Source organism: Suricata suricatta, chromosome 6 (genome assembly GCF_006229205.1).
Source record: "Suricata suricatta isolate VVHF042 chromosome 6, meerkat_22Aug2017_6uvM2_HiC, whole genome shotgun sequence".
Classification (NCBI taxonomy): Eukaryota; Metazoa; Chordata; class Mammalia; order Carnivora; family Herpestidae; genus Suricata; species Suricata suricatta.
Window position 1 is genome coordinate 69,786,091 of NC_043705.1, and position 16,560 is coordinate 69,802,650.

General features: G+C 39.3%; 1 protein-coding gene across 1 annotated transcript in view; it reads left to right on the forward strand.

The window, feature by feature from the left end:
- Positions 1–32: 32 nt before the first annotated feature.
- The window catches only part of RHOBTB3 (Rho related BTB domain containing 3), a 53,192-nt gene continuing 36,664 nt past the window's right edge, over positions 33–16,560 (forward strand). The window contains exons 1-4 of the mRNA XM_029942624.1: positions 33–224; positions 404–629; positions 5,155–5,341; positions 14,376–14,530. Of these exons, the coding sequence (XP_029798484.1) occupies positions 223–224; positions 404–629; positions 5,155–5,341; positions 14,376–14,530 (570 nt within the window). The 5' untranslated portion in view covers positions 33–222. The remainder of the gene's footprint in view (positions 225–403; positions 630–5,154; positions 5,342–14,375; positions 14,531–16,560) is intronic.

The window sequence follows — 16,560 nt, forward strand, 5'->3', positions numbered from 1 at the left end:
CAGCGCGCACACGGTCCGACTCGCACGTCTCCGGCCCCCTGGGTCGCTCGCTCGCCGGCTCGCGCGGGCCCGCTCTGCGTCGGCCGCGCCGCGGTGGAGGCGCGCGAGGAGGACGCGGCCGGGGATGAGCTGATTGCGGGTGAATACGCAGCCGCCTGGCCCCGAGAGGCCGCGAGGAGCCGCTTTTCTCCAAGTCGCCGCCCTGCCCTTGGATTTGAGATCATGTACGTACGCGTCGCGGTCCTGCCATTGTCTCTACCCCAACGCGTGTCGTGCGCCCCAGCGCGAGGGGCTTTCGCCCCCCCTCGCCTCGCGCTGCCCCCCGCACTTCCTGTTCTGATTAAAGAGATCCTCGCGCTGACCACGCGCCTCTCCTCCCCCCTTCCCCCTCTCGGTCGTGTAGGTCCATTCACATCGTGGCGCTCGGGAACGAAGGGGACGCGTTTCACCAGGACAATCGGCCGTCGGGGCTCATCCGCACTTACCTGGGGCGAAGCCCCCTGGTCTCGGGGGACGAAAGCAGCTTGTTGCTGAACGCCACCAGTACAGTCGCACGTCCCGTGTTCACCGAGTATCAGGCCAGCGCGTTCGGGAATGTCAAGCTGGTGGTCCACGACTGTCCCGTCTGGGTAAGGGGCGGCAACTGCTCAGTGCAGAGGCTGACGGAGCTTTTCTTTGATTTGTTTTCCTCCTCCCTCTTTTCCCCCGCTTTCATGGAGCTGGACCGTCCGGGTCACCTGGGCAGTAAAACATCTTTGGGAAAAATCTTCGTTTTCCATTGTTTCACTGGGCGGGGGGGCAGCCCGGTCAGAGAACACTCTTGGAAGGCAAAAAGCCCCAGTGGGAACTTGGAGCGCTTACTCTTACACTTCACGACTGTAGGTTGTCCCTTGGTAGCTGGCAGCTGAATGTGACAACCCCAAGGGACGGGGTCACTAAGTTTCACCGGCAGAGAGCAGTGTTTTTTCATGCCTACCCTGTGGGTGATAGTGTAATATTAGTGTTCTAAAAATAAAGTCCCCTGAAAGCTCAACACAAGCAAAAATAAATTTCACTGGGGCTGTTCAGAAATAGGACCCCTGGAGAGGAGAGGAAGAAGAGAAAGGGCCTGAGAATTAATTTTAAAGCACTCATTTATATAATACTATCCACCTTTAAAATTTTTAATTCATGTTTTTAATTTTAATAATCCAGATACCATTGATACATCAGAAATAATAATACTGCGTGGAATTTTCAAAAAGCTTTAAAATTTGCATAATTAAAATAAATGGTAACCAAGTCAATAAAGTTCAAGTCTGATTCTTGAGTGCTTGATAAATGAGAGAGGAATCTACTCTCTGACACATTAAGTATTTTTAGTACACAATAATGTGAATAATGAGGTACGCAATAACAGTAATAATCTGAATGTTTTCATTTAATCTTATTTGAAAATTTCTGACTCTTTACTGGCATTGGAGTTATAATAGTATAACTAAAGCTAAAGATTGTATTTTATAACAAGAAAGCTGAGTGTCTGAAAAAGAAAATACAAATTCGCGTTATGTGAGATTTTATGTTTAAATAGCAATCTTAAAAAACTAGGTGCTATGGGGAACTAATACATCTTTCTAAAGGAATGTAAGGAATTGCACATAAGAAAATATCTTATGCAAATTATGGAAAGAAAAGATTACTATAGCCAAATAAATTTTCAGTTAAAGTTATGTTAATGGGCTAAAATAAATGAAAACAGGCTTTTCCATTACTGGGGTGGTATTGAACTCCCGTTGATGACAGTGATGATGCCAGTCACAAGAAGCATTGATAACGAGCTTACTGGCTGGAGTCCATGCAAGCAAATGAAACACCTTTTTTTTTTCCACTTTGGCCATTTCATTGTGAAAGATAGCATAGTCTAAAAACTTACTGGTTTTACTACAGGCAATGGAACAAATGTTGAGTGAGTAAATAAAGGTAGGGAAAATAAAATAAATTTTTGCTTGTTGGACATTAGGATTACTTTTCCTGTGTTTTCTTTGAGCTGTTAGCTCTTTCCTGTTTATGTTAATTTAGCTAAAAGACAATATTTGTGATCTCACCTGTTGTAGTAGATGGATGGATTAAAATAAGGTTCTGTAGTCTAGATTTTTGCCATATACTGATTGTTGCATTTTATTGGGCTAATCTTAACCTTTTGTTTGTTTAGACTCTGGCCCTGTTTAAGGCATTGAGTTTGTAACCAGGCACACTTTTTGGGGTTATAATGATCTTCAAACATAAGAGGATATATTTGTAATTTCATTTTATAAGGTGCTTTTCTTGATGGTAAGTAAAAGTCTTGTCAGAGATACTCAAGTGGATTGTATTTATCAGCTGATACTTAACATGTACTGAAACAGAATATTCAATATAGCAGAGCAGATAGAGCGCAGGTTTTGACAGCAGAAGGACCTGGTTTCAGATCCCCTCGTTGCTACTTGGTGATTTTCCTTGGTGGGTCAGCTATGCTCCCTTAGCCTCATTTTTCCTATGTATAAAATAAAAATAATCCCTGCCTCCTAGAGCTGTGCTGAAGAGTAAATGAGGGAGTACACGTAAAGTTCTTAGTGCAGAAGCTGACATGTAGTAGGTACTCAGCAGGTGATAGTTCCTATAATAGGGTGTTTATTACAACTTCAGTATAGCCATGTGTCCCTTACAGTAAGCAGAAGTTTTCCTGTACACCATTCAAGATTCACACAAATGTAGTACACGTGTTAGTACACAGAGGCAGGTGTGTGAGTGCTTAGAAGTACTCGGTGCAAAGTACAAGGCAGTACTTTGCAGCCCCACTGTCAAGCAGAATAAAATCGTTGTTAAGCTATAAACATTTAGATTATTTTAAAAAAGGATGAGTTCCACTCTCCAAATGTGGCTGCAGTCTTTGCATTGCATAACCTCCTAGAGGAAATCCTGGAAGTGATTTACAAGGGGTGGGAGAATTTTATTTCCTTCATATTTCTAGAAACCAGGGGAACATTTTCTCTTTAACACAGTTTAACTAGGAATGTGGTGTTCTTTCCTTGGAACTGGAATGAGACAGTTTGTACTTCTCTTGTTTCTTCTGTAGATCGTGGCCTTACTCTGGATCCTTGCAGTATATATACTTGACACTTTTAAATTAATGCATTTCAGCTGCATTTTATGTAGTTCATTATTTAGGATGTCTCTCTCAAACCCACCTATTTTTTTGGGGGGGCAGTTATATTATTTTATTTCTAGATCTTTTCCTGTTTACCAGAAATACACCACAAAAAAAAAGTGAGGTAAGGCATGCACGCTTCTCCTGTGCAGGATTTGAAACTGATGTTTTAAAAATGTAATTATTTATATTCTTTATATCCTCAGTACAACAGTGATAATGATGCCAAAACCCATTTTCTCCTGACATTTCCCTCTCAATGTCTCCTTTTTCCCCAGTACACCTCTTCCATAACGCTGGAATTTTCTACTCTTTGGAATGCAAAGAGCAGTTACTTTTGATTTGTTCTCTCAGAGTTAAATGGTGTTTAATGTTGGTCCCACCTATTTTTAGGTTTTTTTTTTAGTTTTCTTTAAGCTCATTCATCTGACTTTGTTCTCTTTCTTTGTTGTACTTATATGCCCTGTTAATGCTTGTTTCCTTTGAACTTAGATACTATAACAGATACATTTGGAACTGAATGGATTTGTGGTTTGGGATTTGGAAATGAGCACAGAGCTCTGCTGGGAAGCCTTCACGTTTTCTTGATCCGCGTCCCACATCCCTTCTCCCCCTCTTCCCTCCTCTTCCAAGTTTAGGACTTTGCCTTTGGTGTTTATATCCCCATAGTTCGCCTGCTTTTCTTTGTTGGTTTTTTTAATCTTCCTTTTTCAATGCTCCTGCTTTCAATAGGGTATTCATATCCAAACATTTACTCTGAGTGTACTCGTAGGAAGCGGGTGGGGGGTGGGTATAGGGAATTGGGAGAGGCTGGTGTACATACTGGTGAGAAGCAACTCTCTCTGTTAAAGGGCATTGCTGTGTAACACTTCTCCAGAATTTTCCATCATAGGATAATAGCTCTGTCACATGGATGTTGACGGATTGATTCCGGCATTATTACCGTGTTTTAAAGTGCAAACTTTCATAGGCCAACAGTTTCTGGACCTGTTAGTCACACCTGACTATTTTTTTAATCTAGCCATATAATATCCTGGAAATACATAGCAAAGGCCACAGGAAAGGATAAATAATGATTAATAGTCAACTAGAATATGAGAAAAAAGCTACTAATGCATACTTAGCTGTGATATTAAGATGTATAAGCAAATTTTTCTAATGCTACTATTCACATAAAGAAACTTGAAAGGTACTTTTAAAGTATCAAAGTTTTTAAGGAGAAGGGTTCATAATAAATTACTTTTGGCCCTGATTTTATATAGAAGTATTATTAACTGTGGTCGAAAAGAAAAAATTTCAAAATTAAAAGGTTTATCTTGAATTTTTAGTTTATATAAGCTAAATACATGAATTGAAAATCCATTCTTTACCATGTTAACACTTTATGATACTTAGCATCTTTTTATGAAACATACACACATACATACACACATACATTATACATATACATTACTGTCCAAAGGGTGAGTAAAGTTGAAAGGCATATATAAATTTTGAAAATATGAATAAAATATATGGAACTCCACAGATTTCACAATGCATTGCTATTTAAAACACTTAAACACCCCTGCAGTGTCTAACTGGGTCACAGAAAATCCTTTGAAGCTTCCTTACTCATACTGGTGCTCTAGCATCTAATGCCACCGTGTTAACATTTTCAGACTTCTGTAGTGATAAAAGCATGGCATAATTTTAAAACAAAGTGCTTATTTTAAAGTACACATGTTGAAAGAGATTGCTTATTTCATCAGACAGACAGTGATTCCCTAGGTCTGTTTTATAGTTCAACGACACTGCTGTCTGGGCTGAATGAATACATAAAAATGGAAAAGTTGGTAGGCTTCAAACATTTTTAATTTTAGGTAGTTATTTAAAAATAAATTCATTATATGAATTCTGAAAACTATAGCAAAAACTTTACTGTGTTACATTTTATTTCATGATTGATTTGAAGATCACTAAAGAGTGCTCTTTGTATTTTGGTTTAGGACATTTTTGACAGTGATTGGTATACGTCTAGAAATCTTATTGGGAGTGCCGACATCATTGTGATCAAATACAACGTAAATGACAAGTTTTCATTCCACGAAGTAAAGGATAATTATATTCCAGTGATTAAAAGGGCCTTAAATTCAGTTCCAGTAATCATTGCTGCTGTTGGCACCAGACAAAATGGTAAGTATTTAATTTTTTGTGTGTGGTAAGAATGCAGGTACCGTGTTAATTTTAGATAGTGCTAAGTTTATTAATGATTAATATGGGGCTCTGGGGGGGGAATAAAATCACTGCGTTCAAATGCCAGCTGTTAATGTCTTCATCACAGGGTGTGATAGTGAGACCTCAAAAGAAAGAAAGTGTCACTGACTGCTGCTGTGATTCTGGCGGGTACAGATTTGTTGTCTAAATTACTCTTGACACTAGTGAAGGAGGTGTTCTTCTCATATAGGAGAGGCTGGCGCTGAGCCCTGGAAGATTCTTTCTGACATTCTGAAGGTCTGTCCAGTGGGAAGGAGAGATTGTCGGCAGAAGGAATCGAGCTGAGGCGCAGGATTTTTAGGCAGCGAGTAGTGAGTGCGCTGTATTCGCCGGTGACAGCCGGACAGCGTCTGAGGGAGCGGAGCATTGACTCCGAGGCTACTGGACTCCTCTGGGTCAGCCAGTGCCAGCAGCCGCTGCTGTGAGAATCGTTGTCCGATCTCCTAGGGTCAGCCTGGAATTCGCATTGATTTGGTGGTATTTTGATAGTTCTTTTTAGTGGTATTTCCTCAGTGAGGCTGTCTTTAAATTTTATTCATTGATTTTTTTTCCCTTGTCATTAAGGTATAGCAAAGTAAAGGATGTAAATTTCTCTAATCCTGGAGTGCAGCTTAATGCCTTTCTACATACACATACCTCCGTGCAGCTGCCTCACTTTGGAAGGCTCTCTCATGCCTCCTCCCTAGGAATAGCACCTCTCCCTGGAGATAGCCGCTCTTCTGACTTCCAACAGTCTAGATTAGTTCTACTATTCTAGAACTTTATACAAATGGAGTTATTCCATGTGTAGCGTCTTCTGTCTAACTTCAGTCAGCTTAATATTTTTGACATATATCCATGTTGCACTTACCTATAGTTTGTTATTTTGCTGTATATTTTTCAGTTGTGTGAATGTGCTGTGATTTATTTATTCATTCTCCTTTTAATGATGCTTAAGTTGCTTCCTGGGTTTAGGATTTGGGGTCATAGTGGTAGGGCAGGTGTATGTTTAGCATTAGAAGACACAAATAAAGGAGGCTTGACCCCTCCTTGACCCCACATCCCCTCTGTGTCCCTAAGTTTCTTTCTATTGCAGGCCTCGATTCTTGAAAGAGTCACCCACACTTCCTGAGTCCACTTCCTAACTTCCCATTTATTCTTCAGTCCACTACTATCTGACTTTGACTTTCACAATTACACTGTGTTTGTTCTCACCCAGGGTTACTAGTTAAATGCTTATTACCAAATTTGATGTCCATTTACGTTTAATTTATCTTTAATTTGGTTTATATTTTAATAACAATTCATTCATTGAAGTTATTCAAACACATCTCTCCCTTCAATTAAAAAAGCTACTCTTTGTTTCTTGGTTGTTTTAATTCTCTGTCTTCTTACTGGTCAACACCACCGCCCCCCGCCCCGCCCCCACCGCACACATATTGAACCAACACAGCCTTAGTTGTTGCCCAGGATTCCATCATTTGGCCTTACTTCTTGCTGTTTATGCTGACCTTAAATCTGTTAAATCTGTTGCTTTCCCTTTCCCTGTATAGACACTGATGAATACCCAGTCTGTTTCTCTGGCTCTAGTTTCTCTTCTGACCGGTATCTTCACAGAATCTTCCTCTTTCTGATGAATTCCCTGCCTTGGTGAATGATGTGAAACCCATCCATTCACCCAAACTAGAATCATCCAACCCAGCTTTCCTCCCATTTCCCATATCTGGTTGAAGAGGAAGCCATTTTCATTTTACATTTCAAATAAACCTCAAACTCAATGGTTTCTCTTTTTCTTCATTGGATTTCAGATCCCAGCCATGTAATTATTGTCATAGTGACCTTCTTGGTCTCAAAGGGTAGTTCCTGATTTTGTAGGACATGGAACATGGTGCTTGTCAGGAAAAAAACTATAACACACACACTTGGGGATATTTAGAATGAGAAAAGGAAGCATGATGAGTTGCAAATCTAAAATACTGTCAAATACCACAAACATTTAAAGAATATTTCTATTATTTAACAGCTTGACATTTCCTTTTATTTGTTGACTGTGTAGTCTTTGATCGCTTCTCCCTAAGAGAACTGCTTTTGTTATTTTCTGTGTAGAGAAGAAGATAAGAATTAGTTTTTCTTCCAGTGTATTTCTTTGCTCTTCACATCTTTTCAGTGTGGGGCATTATAGTTTATATTGTGTTCCTCTTTCAGCTTGGCATGTTTGTCTTCAAGACACCAAACAAATCTGCACATTGAGGGACAGAAGCATTCCAGAAAGCTATTCGTGTACCAAGCCAGTTCTCAAACATTTAACGTACAAGGAAGTGACTGCAAACCACAAATAATATCTCACTAAACAAATTTCAAATCCCATAGCAGAATCCCAAGAAATGCCTGTCATTACTTCAGAGCTGCCTGATGGAAGGTGAAGGGAGTTGGAATGGAAAAGAGACAGTGGTCTTAACCAGGCGTAGTAAGAATATCTTATTTTGCAAATTTTGTAAAATCAAACAAGTATGTTAAAGAATCTATTGCTTAGGTTTCTTCCAGGGCTTTGGAAAGGACCCAAAAGATAAGGGTTCATCAGTTTTATGGTAAATTGGCCTCTGGTCTTCTTGCCTTGCTTCTTTCTGAAATTAATACTCTCAGAATAAACATCCTAGAATACAAGTCAGATCATGATAGCCATTGCTTTTAAATTCCTTAGAAACTTTCTTCTATTTTTCTTTTATTTGCAAAATTTCAAACTTAAGAAAATTGACTAGAAGAGAACAACGAATCCTAGAGGTTGCAACACACACACACACACACACGCACACACACACACACACACACATTTTCTCTCTCTCTCTCTTTTTGGTTTAGGAGTAAATTATAAAATTATGGGATTTCTTCAATCCTAATTAATTCTGCATGTATTACCTAAGACTGTGCCATTCTCCTATCAACTATAATGCAATCATTATTCAAGAAATGTGACTTATATTATCTATTATATTATTATTTTAAACATAATCCATATTCACATTTTCCCAGTTGTTCCAAAACTGTTCTTTTTAAATCCAGAATGTCACTAAGGACTACCCGTTGTATTTAATTGTTATGTCTTTCTAGTCTTTTTAAATCCAGAGCAGTTCCCTAGTCTTTTTTGTAATCTTTCATAACATTGACATTTATAAAGAATCTAAGCCCATTATTTTGCATAATTCCTTCATTTGTGATCATTCTGATTGCAAAATAGTGATTTTCTGTCATTCCTCCTACACATATTAGTTGGTATTCTTCTGTATGTAGAGCTTTCCCTACTCTCTGCTCCCACATCTTTTAGAATCATTATGATTTATGGATTTGTTTTTTAAATTCCATATTTTATAACCTTTTCTTCTCCTTCTTCTTTCTGTTGCTCATATTACCCCAAAGTTGCATGAAGGAAGTCTTTTTAGACTAGTTCCAATTGATATCTGAGTTCTTCCTTATTTTCTGAGATAAGGTATTCCGGGCTCACCTTATACTACCCACTCCAGCTCTGGAATTAGTCATTTCTTCAGGGAGCCTGGGTTCCATTTGGTGAGCAATATTTAGAAACCAAGACCTGGGCTTTAGGGGTGTTCATAACTTTAAGTGTCATTGCTTCCAGACCCTCTCATTGAATAAAGCCATATATTTCCTTTAATCATGGGTTCCTATTGATACCCTTATTGTCATCCAGTATTTGCATCTCACTTCAATACTTTTCTCTTATAAGTCTTACCTAAAATACAAGATCCTTCATGATGTAGCTCCTGACTGCTGCTTCAGCCTTTTTTTCATACTATTTTATATATGCCTGTTCAGACAAGTGTTATGACTGGCAACCGAAATTCTTTTTTTTTTTAATGTTTGTTTAGTTTTGAGAGAGAGAGAGAAAGAGAGAGAGAGAGAGAGAGAGAGAGAGAGAGAGAGAGAGAGAGAGAATGAGCAGGGGAGAGATAGAGAGACACAGAATCTGAAGCAGGCCCCAGGCTCTGAGCGGTCTGCACAGAGCCCGACATGGGGCTTGAACCCACAAACCACGAGATCATGACCTGAGCCTCAGTCAGTCGCATAACCAGCTGAGCCACCCAGGCGCCCCTGCTTCAGCTTTGTAGAGCATACTCTCTTGTGTCTTATGTACCTGTTGCAAGGAACTATTTGCTTGTTCTATTGTCTTTATTTAGAAGTCTCAACTTCATGATTTCCTCAGCTATCACCTTCTGTATATTTTCTCTATTCTGTCCTTTTTGTTCTCTTATTGGACTGATGATGAGACTTCTGGAGCTCTCCTCTATTTCTCTTATCTTCCTTTTATATTTCCTAACCCTTTTTTTCTCTTTGTTGTATTATGGAGAATCCTTTGGTCTTTTTTCTCCGCTCACAAATTACTTCTGATGTGTCTCCTGCTTTTTTATGTTATTACATTTTTTTTTCAATTTCAAAAGCTTCCTATATCCAAGATCTTTAATTGGTTAATTTCTTCTTCCTGTTTTAAGCATGTAAATACTTTAAGAAGAAAACCTCTCTCAATTAATTATACTTATTTAAGATTCTGTTTTGATTATCTCTTAAGTCTTGTTTTGAGGGAGGCATTCTTAGTCCTTCCATCTGATGAGATTTTATTTCATGGTATGAATGCTTCTTAAATTTTGGATAGTTCTTTTTTTAAAGTTAAGTATTTACTTTGAGAGAGGGCTCGCATATGTGTGCATGCACACATATGAGCAGGGGTGGAACAGAGGGAGAGTGAGAGAGAAATCCAAGCAGTCTCCACATTCAGGATGGAGTCCAATTGGGGGCTTGATCCCATGACCCTGGGATATGACCTGAGCCCACATCAAGAGTTGGATGCTCGACCACCTGAGCTGCCCAAGTGCAGTGCCCCTGCACAATTCTCGGTTTGCCTAGTTTTGCAGTGTAGATTCTCTGTTGGATTAATGCCTTTCTCCTCCTCTGCCCAACTGCTCTCTGCGGTCAGGGTAGGAGTGAGAGCTCAGAGGAGATCTGCAGGCCTAGCTGCTTCCACTGGGGTCTCCAACTAATCTCCACTCGGTTGTGCTTGGGCCTCCTTGTCCCCCCATCACTAAGCAGCGAGTGCACGTGATGTTGCCCAGTGTGTGACTTCCCACCTGTCCCCTGAGCCTCAGCTTCCCTCTTTGGTCCTATGCCATCTGCCTTCACCCTTCCAGGCGCTTCTGGTTTCTGGGCTGATGAATGTTGCTGTATATCCATGGCTTGTTTCCTCCTTCCCCAGCCCCTCCCTTTGTCCTTTCCCTCCTTTCTCATTCCGTCCTTCTCTCTCTCTCCTCTCCCTCCCCTCTTTATTTAATCATGTCTGTGATTTCTCAGGGAGAGGAGATTGCTATTTGAGGCTAGTTGGCCGTTTTGAAACTGGAAGCTAACGTGTTGTGTTTTTCCTCACATCCAGACCTCTGCATATGTTCCCCGCCCCAGCCCCCCGACTGGAGTGCCCTTGTGCACAACTCCTGTCATCTGCATGGCAGACTCATCCTTGTCTAGTAAATCACTGCCTCTTTTGTGAAGCCTTCCATAATCCCTCAGTCAGAGTTAATGTCTTCTCTGTTGTTCCCATGGTGATTTTGTACACCTTCATTTTAGTATTTATTATATTTATTATATTATAATTCTATGCAGTCCTGTCTCTGTTGGCTCAGTTGACTATGAGCATTTGTCTGCCTATCTTTATGTTTCTTATTTGATGGATGGTAGGTGCTCAGTAAACATTTGTTCAATTAGTGATAGTCTGAAAGAAGATGAAATTAATTTCACATATAGATGTGAGTGCAAAGTAACTAGCAAGCTAAATCTGATATTCAGCCCAAGGACTTGTACTGCTTCCCTCCCCCAGTCCCTTGCGATACATGTGGCTGTGCTGGGTGTTCTGGTAATTCCTCTCACCGGCTCTTTTTAGAAATAGTTCAGCAAAAACAATATGTCTTCATCATATTTGGCTTTGAACACATTTTTGGCTTTTTACTAAATATTGACTCTATCTCTAAAAGAGAATTTTCTTTATGAACATGCCTAGGGGTAGTCATAGCCTTGAGCTCCCCCAAATGGGCATCCTATCTTCTTTTCTTTTTGATATTCTGATAGAACCAAGTACACTACTAAGCTAGAACCCTTAAAAGGAAAACTTTCAAGCACTGGCAACGTTGTATTAGAATTACCCTTCAGATTCTGAAAGCCACTGCTTTGAAAGAGATGCAGTTCATTTGAATTCCAGAGTTACTTTGTGTTTGCTTTAAAAATAGACATTAGTGATAACACCTTAAAAGATTATCACGTAAGAGAAGGAAAAAAGACTGCAGTGTTAACAAGAAGTCTAATGCTGATTCCCAGAGTCCCTGTGATCCTGAGTAGGCTCACAGGAGTGGTCTCCTGAAGAAGGCATTACAATTTAAAATAATTTTGGGTCCTCTGGTTGCTCCTGATGAAAGGCTTAATGTAGGTTTACTTATTCCATAGATGTTTTCTTGGCTTTCCCGCTATGCCCAGCACCTAATGATGAGACATTTTTTCCTTTTGGGTGCAAATGAACAAAAAGAGGTGTTCTGTGACACAGGGAGATGCGAAGAGGAATTTTCTAGGCATGTGTCAATAAGGGTCATGGCTACACACAATGGAAAGCCTGCTCAGCTGGGTTAAACCTGAAATGAGTTGGATTTTCCTTCAAATCAAGATTACTTGTTAAACATTTTTTACATTATGTTCACTTAATTTTTCACTTAGAACACTTTGCTTTATTTTTGTTCAGAAATACAGTTTAATAAGATGGTCTGCCTACTCACCCCATTCCATCAACATAAGGAGAGCTTTGTAGACATAAGAAGGCCTCTGTCTTCAGAAAATCAAAGGCACTGTTTATCAATCTTTGTAAAGAATGTAAAATACCACGGTGTTATTTTACAGATAGGCTAAATTCTGTATAAAAACTTTATGTGCTCCAAAACTAAAATGATCTTTGAAAAAGTAAAAGCAAAAACTCAGAATTCATGGTTTAATTTTGAGAACCCACACTTAACTTTTAAATCACTATGTCTTTACTCAGTAATTCTTTACTCAAACTAAATTTTTATCTTATCATTTATTTCACTTCACAAATAACAGTTTTATCATTGTTTTTCCACTTCTGACACACCAGGAGACTTAGACAGGTCACTTATCTTCCCTGAGCCTCACTTTCTTTCTCTGCAAAAGGAGGATGTAAATTTCTGGTCTCTGATCTCTCAAATGCTTTCAATGAAGTTAAAATTATTAATAGTTACATTACGTAGTAGGCATATGAACTAAATACCCTTAGAGAACACTCCATATGTATGTGTACCTGTTCCATCTACATGCAGGTCATGGGTAAGGATTTTGCTGTGTATGCTGTGGGAAGTTGCCTAAATGTCCTTAGAGGGCCACCATACTTCCTCCCTCAGTTATCGAACTGTTGGCTGCTGATGGTCCACAGCTGAGTCCCTTCCCAGGTCCTAGGGATTACCTTGTGCTGATAGAAGCTGCTTACCCAAGGTTCAGCTCGTCCATGGCAGCCCTCATCTAATTACTCATCTTAATTGATATAGGGACACAAAGGCCCAGCTGTCTTTCCCCCAAATGAGGAACAATTCTAAAAGGCCATCTGTGCTCCAGACCTCCCAGTAGGATCTGCTGAGATCTTTGTTGTAGCTATATTGCAGTTCAAATTTTCTTCTCTGCCCAGCCCTACTTCCCTCACCCCTGAAGCCATTTGTTCCCAAGAGCACCCCCTGCCCAAGAAACCTCCAGCACACCAGTCTCCATCTCAGAGTCTGATTCCCTGGGGTAGCTAATCTATAACAAAATGCATTTCTAGAAATGGTTTTATCCCCCTTTGACTTGGCTGCCTTTTATAGAGTGACATATCTGATGTGTCATGAATCAAAACAAAGCTGGTTGATGAATCCACAGTGGAACATATCTTTTTAGCTTTATTAAGGATTATTCTTATAGAAAAGTTGAACTACCACCTTCCCAGTCATAGATCTGTACATGGTACAACCATGACTCTTGGGATAGTTCACATTTTTAATAAAAATGTTTTTATTCTTTTAGTTCATGATTTTTAAAATTTTTTTTATGTTTTTTATTTATTTTTGAGAGACACAGAGAGACAGCGTGAACATGGGAGGGTCAGAGAGAAAGGGAGTTACAGAATCTGAAGCAGGCTCCAGGCTCTGAGCTAACTGTCAGCACAGAGCCCGATGTGAGGCTCGAACCCACAATCGTGAGATCATGACCTGAGCTGAAGCTGGAAACTCAACCGACTGAGCCACCCAGGCGCCCCTAGTTCATGATTTTTTAATCTTAAAGATAAATGATTGAATTTGATCTTTATATTTGAATACTTTAGAGACTAATAATTGAAATGTTTGGGTTAATAAGAATGTACTTTGTATGAACTCTCCAAAGAGTAGCAATTTTGTAGCTTTGAAGATTCAGATCTAGTCAATTTGGTGAATATATTTCAAGTTTATCAGCAGAAAGAAAGAAAGAAGAAAAGAAAAGACAAAAGAAAAGAGAAAAAAGATCCAACCCACTGTTTTCCATGGTTTCTATGGGCAATTAAATTCTTAAATTTGTGTTGATAATGAGGATGTCAGGATAGAATAAAGGGAAACATGGCCTCCATTACTAGCTGATAAGTTTAATTACTATAATAGCCTTGGTAATACATATTCACTTATTTTTAAGTTCTTTTCTAAAATATGGTTTCTTCTTCTTGCACTTAAAGCTTGTTTACTTAGGGGACCTTTCTATTAACGTTGATGTTTTTTATTCAGAATCCAGTGGGTAGTGGATGTACTAAACTGTCCCTGAACTATGGTTCTGGTATGAGCTCTTACTTTCTTGTTTAACGTTCAGATTGTATTTTTTCCTGTTTAATTCCAAAGCTCTTCGTCACTTGTATTTATTTTCTCAGAAGACTTGCCGTGTACCTGCCCGCTGTGCACCTCAGACAGGGGGAGCTGCGTCACTACCACCGAAGGGATCCAACTGGCTAAAGAACTAGGAGCCACCTACCTTGAACTGCACAGCCTCGATGACTTCTACATAGGAAAGTATTTTGGAGGAGTGGTAAGTGGTCATCCCTGTTATGTAAATTAAAGTCCTTTGTCAGGTTGGCTGTGTCGCTATTCTCTAGAACCTCACTTAGGACTTTAGTTTTAAAAACATGATTGGTTTTAACTTTGAGGAATAAAATGAGAGTAGAAGAAAGGTTTTGTCAGAGTCAAATTATATTTTTCTCTCCAAATTAAACATTTTCTGTTGTCTAATAAAATATTTTGGAGTTTTCCATTTGGTGACACTTTATTGGTTTTGTTGTACATATCAAAGGCATGTTTACTTATAGATGCTTGTGAAGTCAATTTTATTAGTAATCCTCATATAGTCCAATGAGCCTTATAACCTGAATCTTTGGGCCCTGAAAGTTCTTCATTTCTATCTACTATTTGAAAAGAATTATTTTTCTTGCTCTGTGTGTGTATCAGCAATATTTCATATACTCCTAAGAGATGCAACTCAAAAATATCCATAGACACTACTTCTACAAATAGCTTGCTGTTGGGTATGTGAAAAGCTGGGATTTGTTTGCTTTGTCACAGTGGCATTCCATATATTGGGTCCTGCAGGCATTTGGAGGCCCTTCTTAGCCCAAAGAGTCTACCCTACAATATTAGGACTGCATGGTGCTTGGAGAATACTGTAGAGTCGTGCCATTTAAAACTGCCTTTGAAACTGTCCTTTTAGTTCCCTAACCTATGACTCCTTTCGGCAGACAAATTTGGTAAACATGGATAAGAGGTTTCAACCAGTGTAAACCCTACATTCAGCAGAAGCACTTTGGACTTCTCCGTTAGTTCCCCAGCTCTTCAGCAAGTACTCTTTCCAGTATGCCATGTTATGTTATGTAGATTTGTGTCCAAATATTGAGGTCTCCACAGATAAATGTAGAAATTTCATTGTTCTGAAGTTACTAAACTCCAAACAAGAAGCAATGTTAAAGTAAGAACTAAATATAAATGGTCTTCATGTCTATCACATGTAAGTGGATATTTTTAACCTAGTAATGCAAATAATTAATAATAGAGCAGCATTAAGGCAGATATAATATTGTTATTATCAATGACTGTGAGAAACCTTTTTCTTATTTATTTACAGTGACAAATAAAAGTAGAAAGGGGTAGAAAGGTAGACAAAGCTCAAATCTAATGTGGATTTTTAAAAATCTTAATTTAGCTTAATAATCTTCCATTTCTTTGAAATGCCTAGGAAATGGGGGGGGCAATGATAATTTGGTTTCATTTGTTGGAGGTGGGGGGCTGGTTCTCTTGGGGTATGTAGGTCTCCTTGTGCTCTGTTCCACTTCCCGAACCGAAAATTCCCATGGTCACACTTACAACCTGCCAACTCCCACTTTCTCTGTTTCTTCCTCTTCCTCCTCCTTGTTTCTCTTTGTTCCTAACATCTAGTGTTCCATTTAGGGTTGGAGGCATGATAAGGATTGAAGATGTGGTCAAGGTTGGGAGAAAGACATGACAATTTCTTTTTTCCTTAAGACTTAGTGAGAATATGGAAATAAGACCAGAGTGACCCATTTCAGATTCTTGAATACTGAAGTACAGCTAGGATCTCGAGTATAAGAAGTAGTGGTATTTGCAGGAATATAGATGGAGATGATAAAGGCAGAGTGAAAGGAGCAGTTAAAATCTTGCATTTGAAAAAATAATTTCAAACACAGAGGGAGGCAAACCATGAGACTTAAATACAGACAGCAAACTGAGGGTTGATGGGGGGGCAGGGGAGAGGGGAAGTGGGTGATGGGCATTGGGGAGGGCACTTGTTGTGATGAGCACTAGGTGTTGTATCTAAGCTGTGAATTATGGGAATCTATCCCTGAAACCAAGAGCACACTGTATACACTATATGCTAGCTAACTTGACAATAGATTATATTAAAAAATAAAACAATAAAATTAAAAAGGAAGAAGGAAAAATCTTGTGTTTGAGAGTTGAGAATGAAGATCTGGGCAAGAGGAGTATATGCCCTTGAGCTTTAGGGAGCCCCATTTGGCCTTCCTCCAGTTGCACCCCATCCCTGTACCC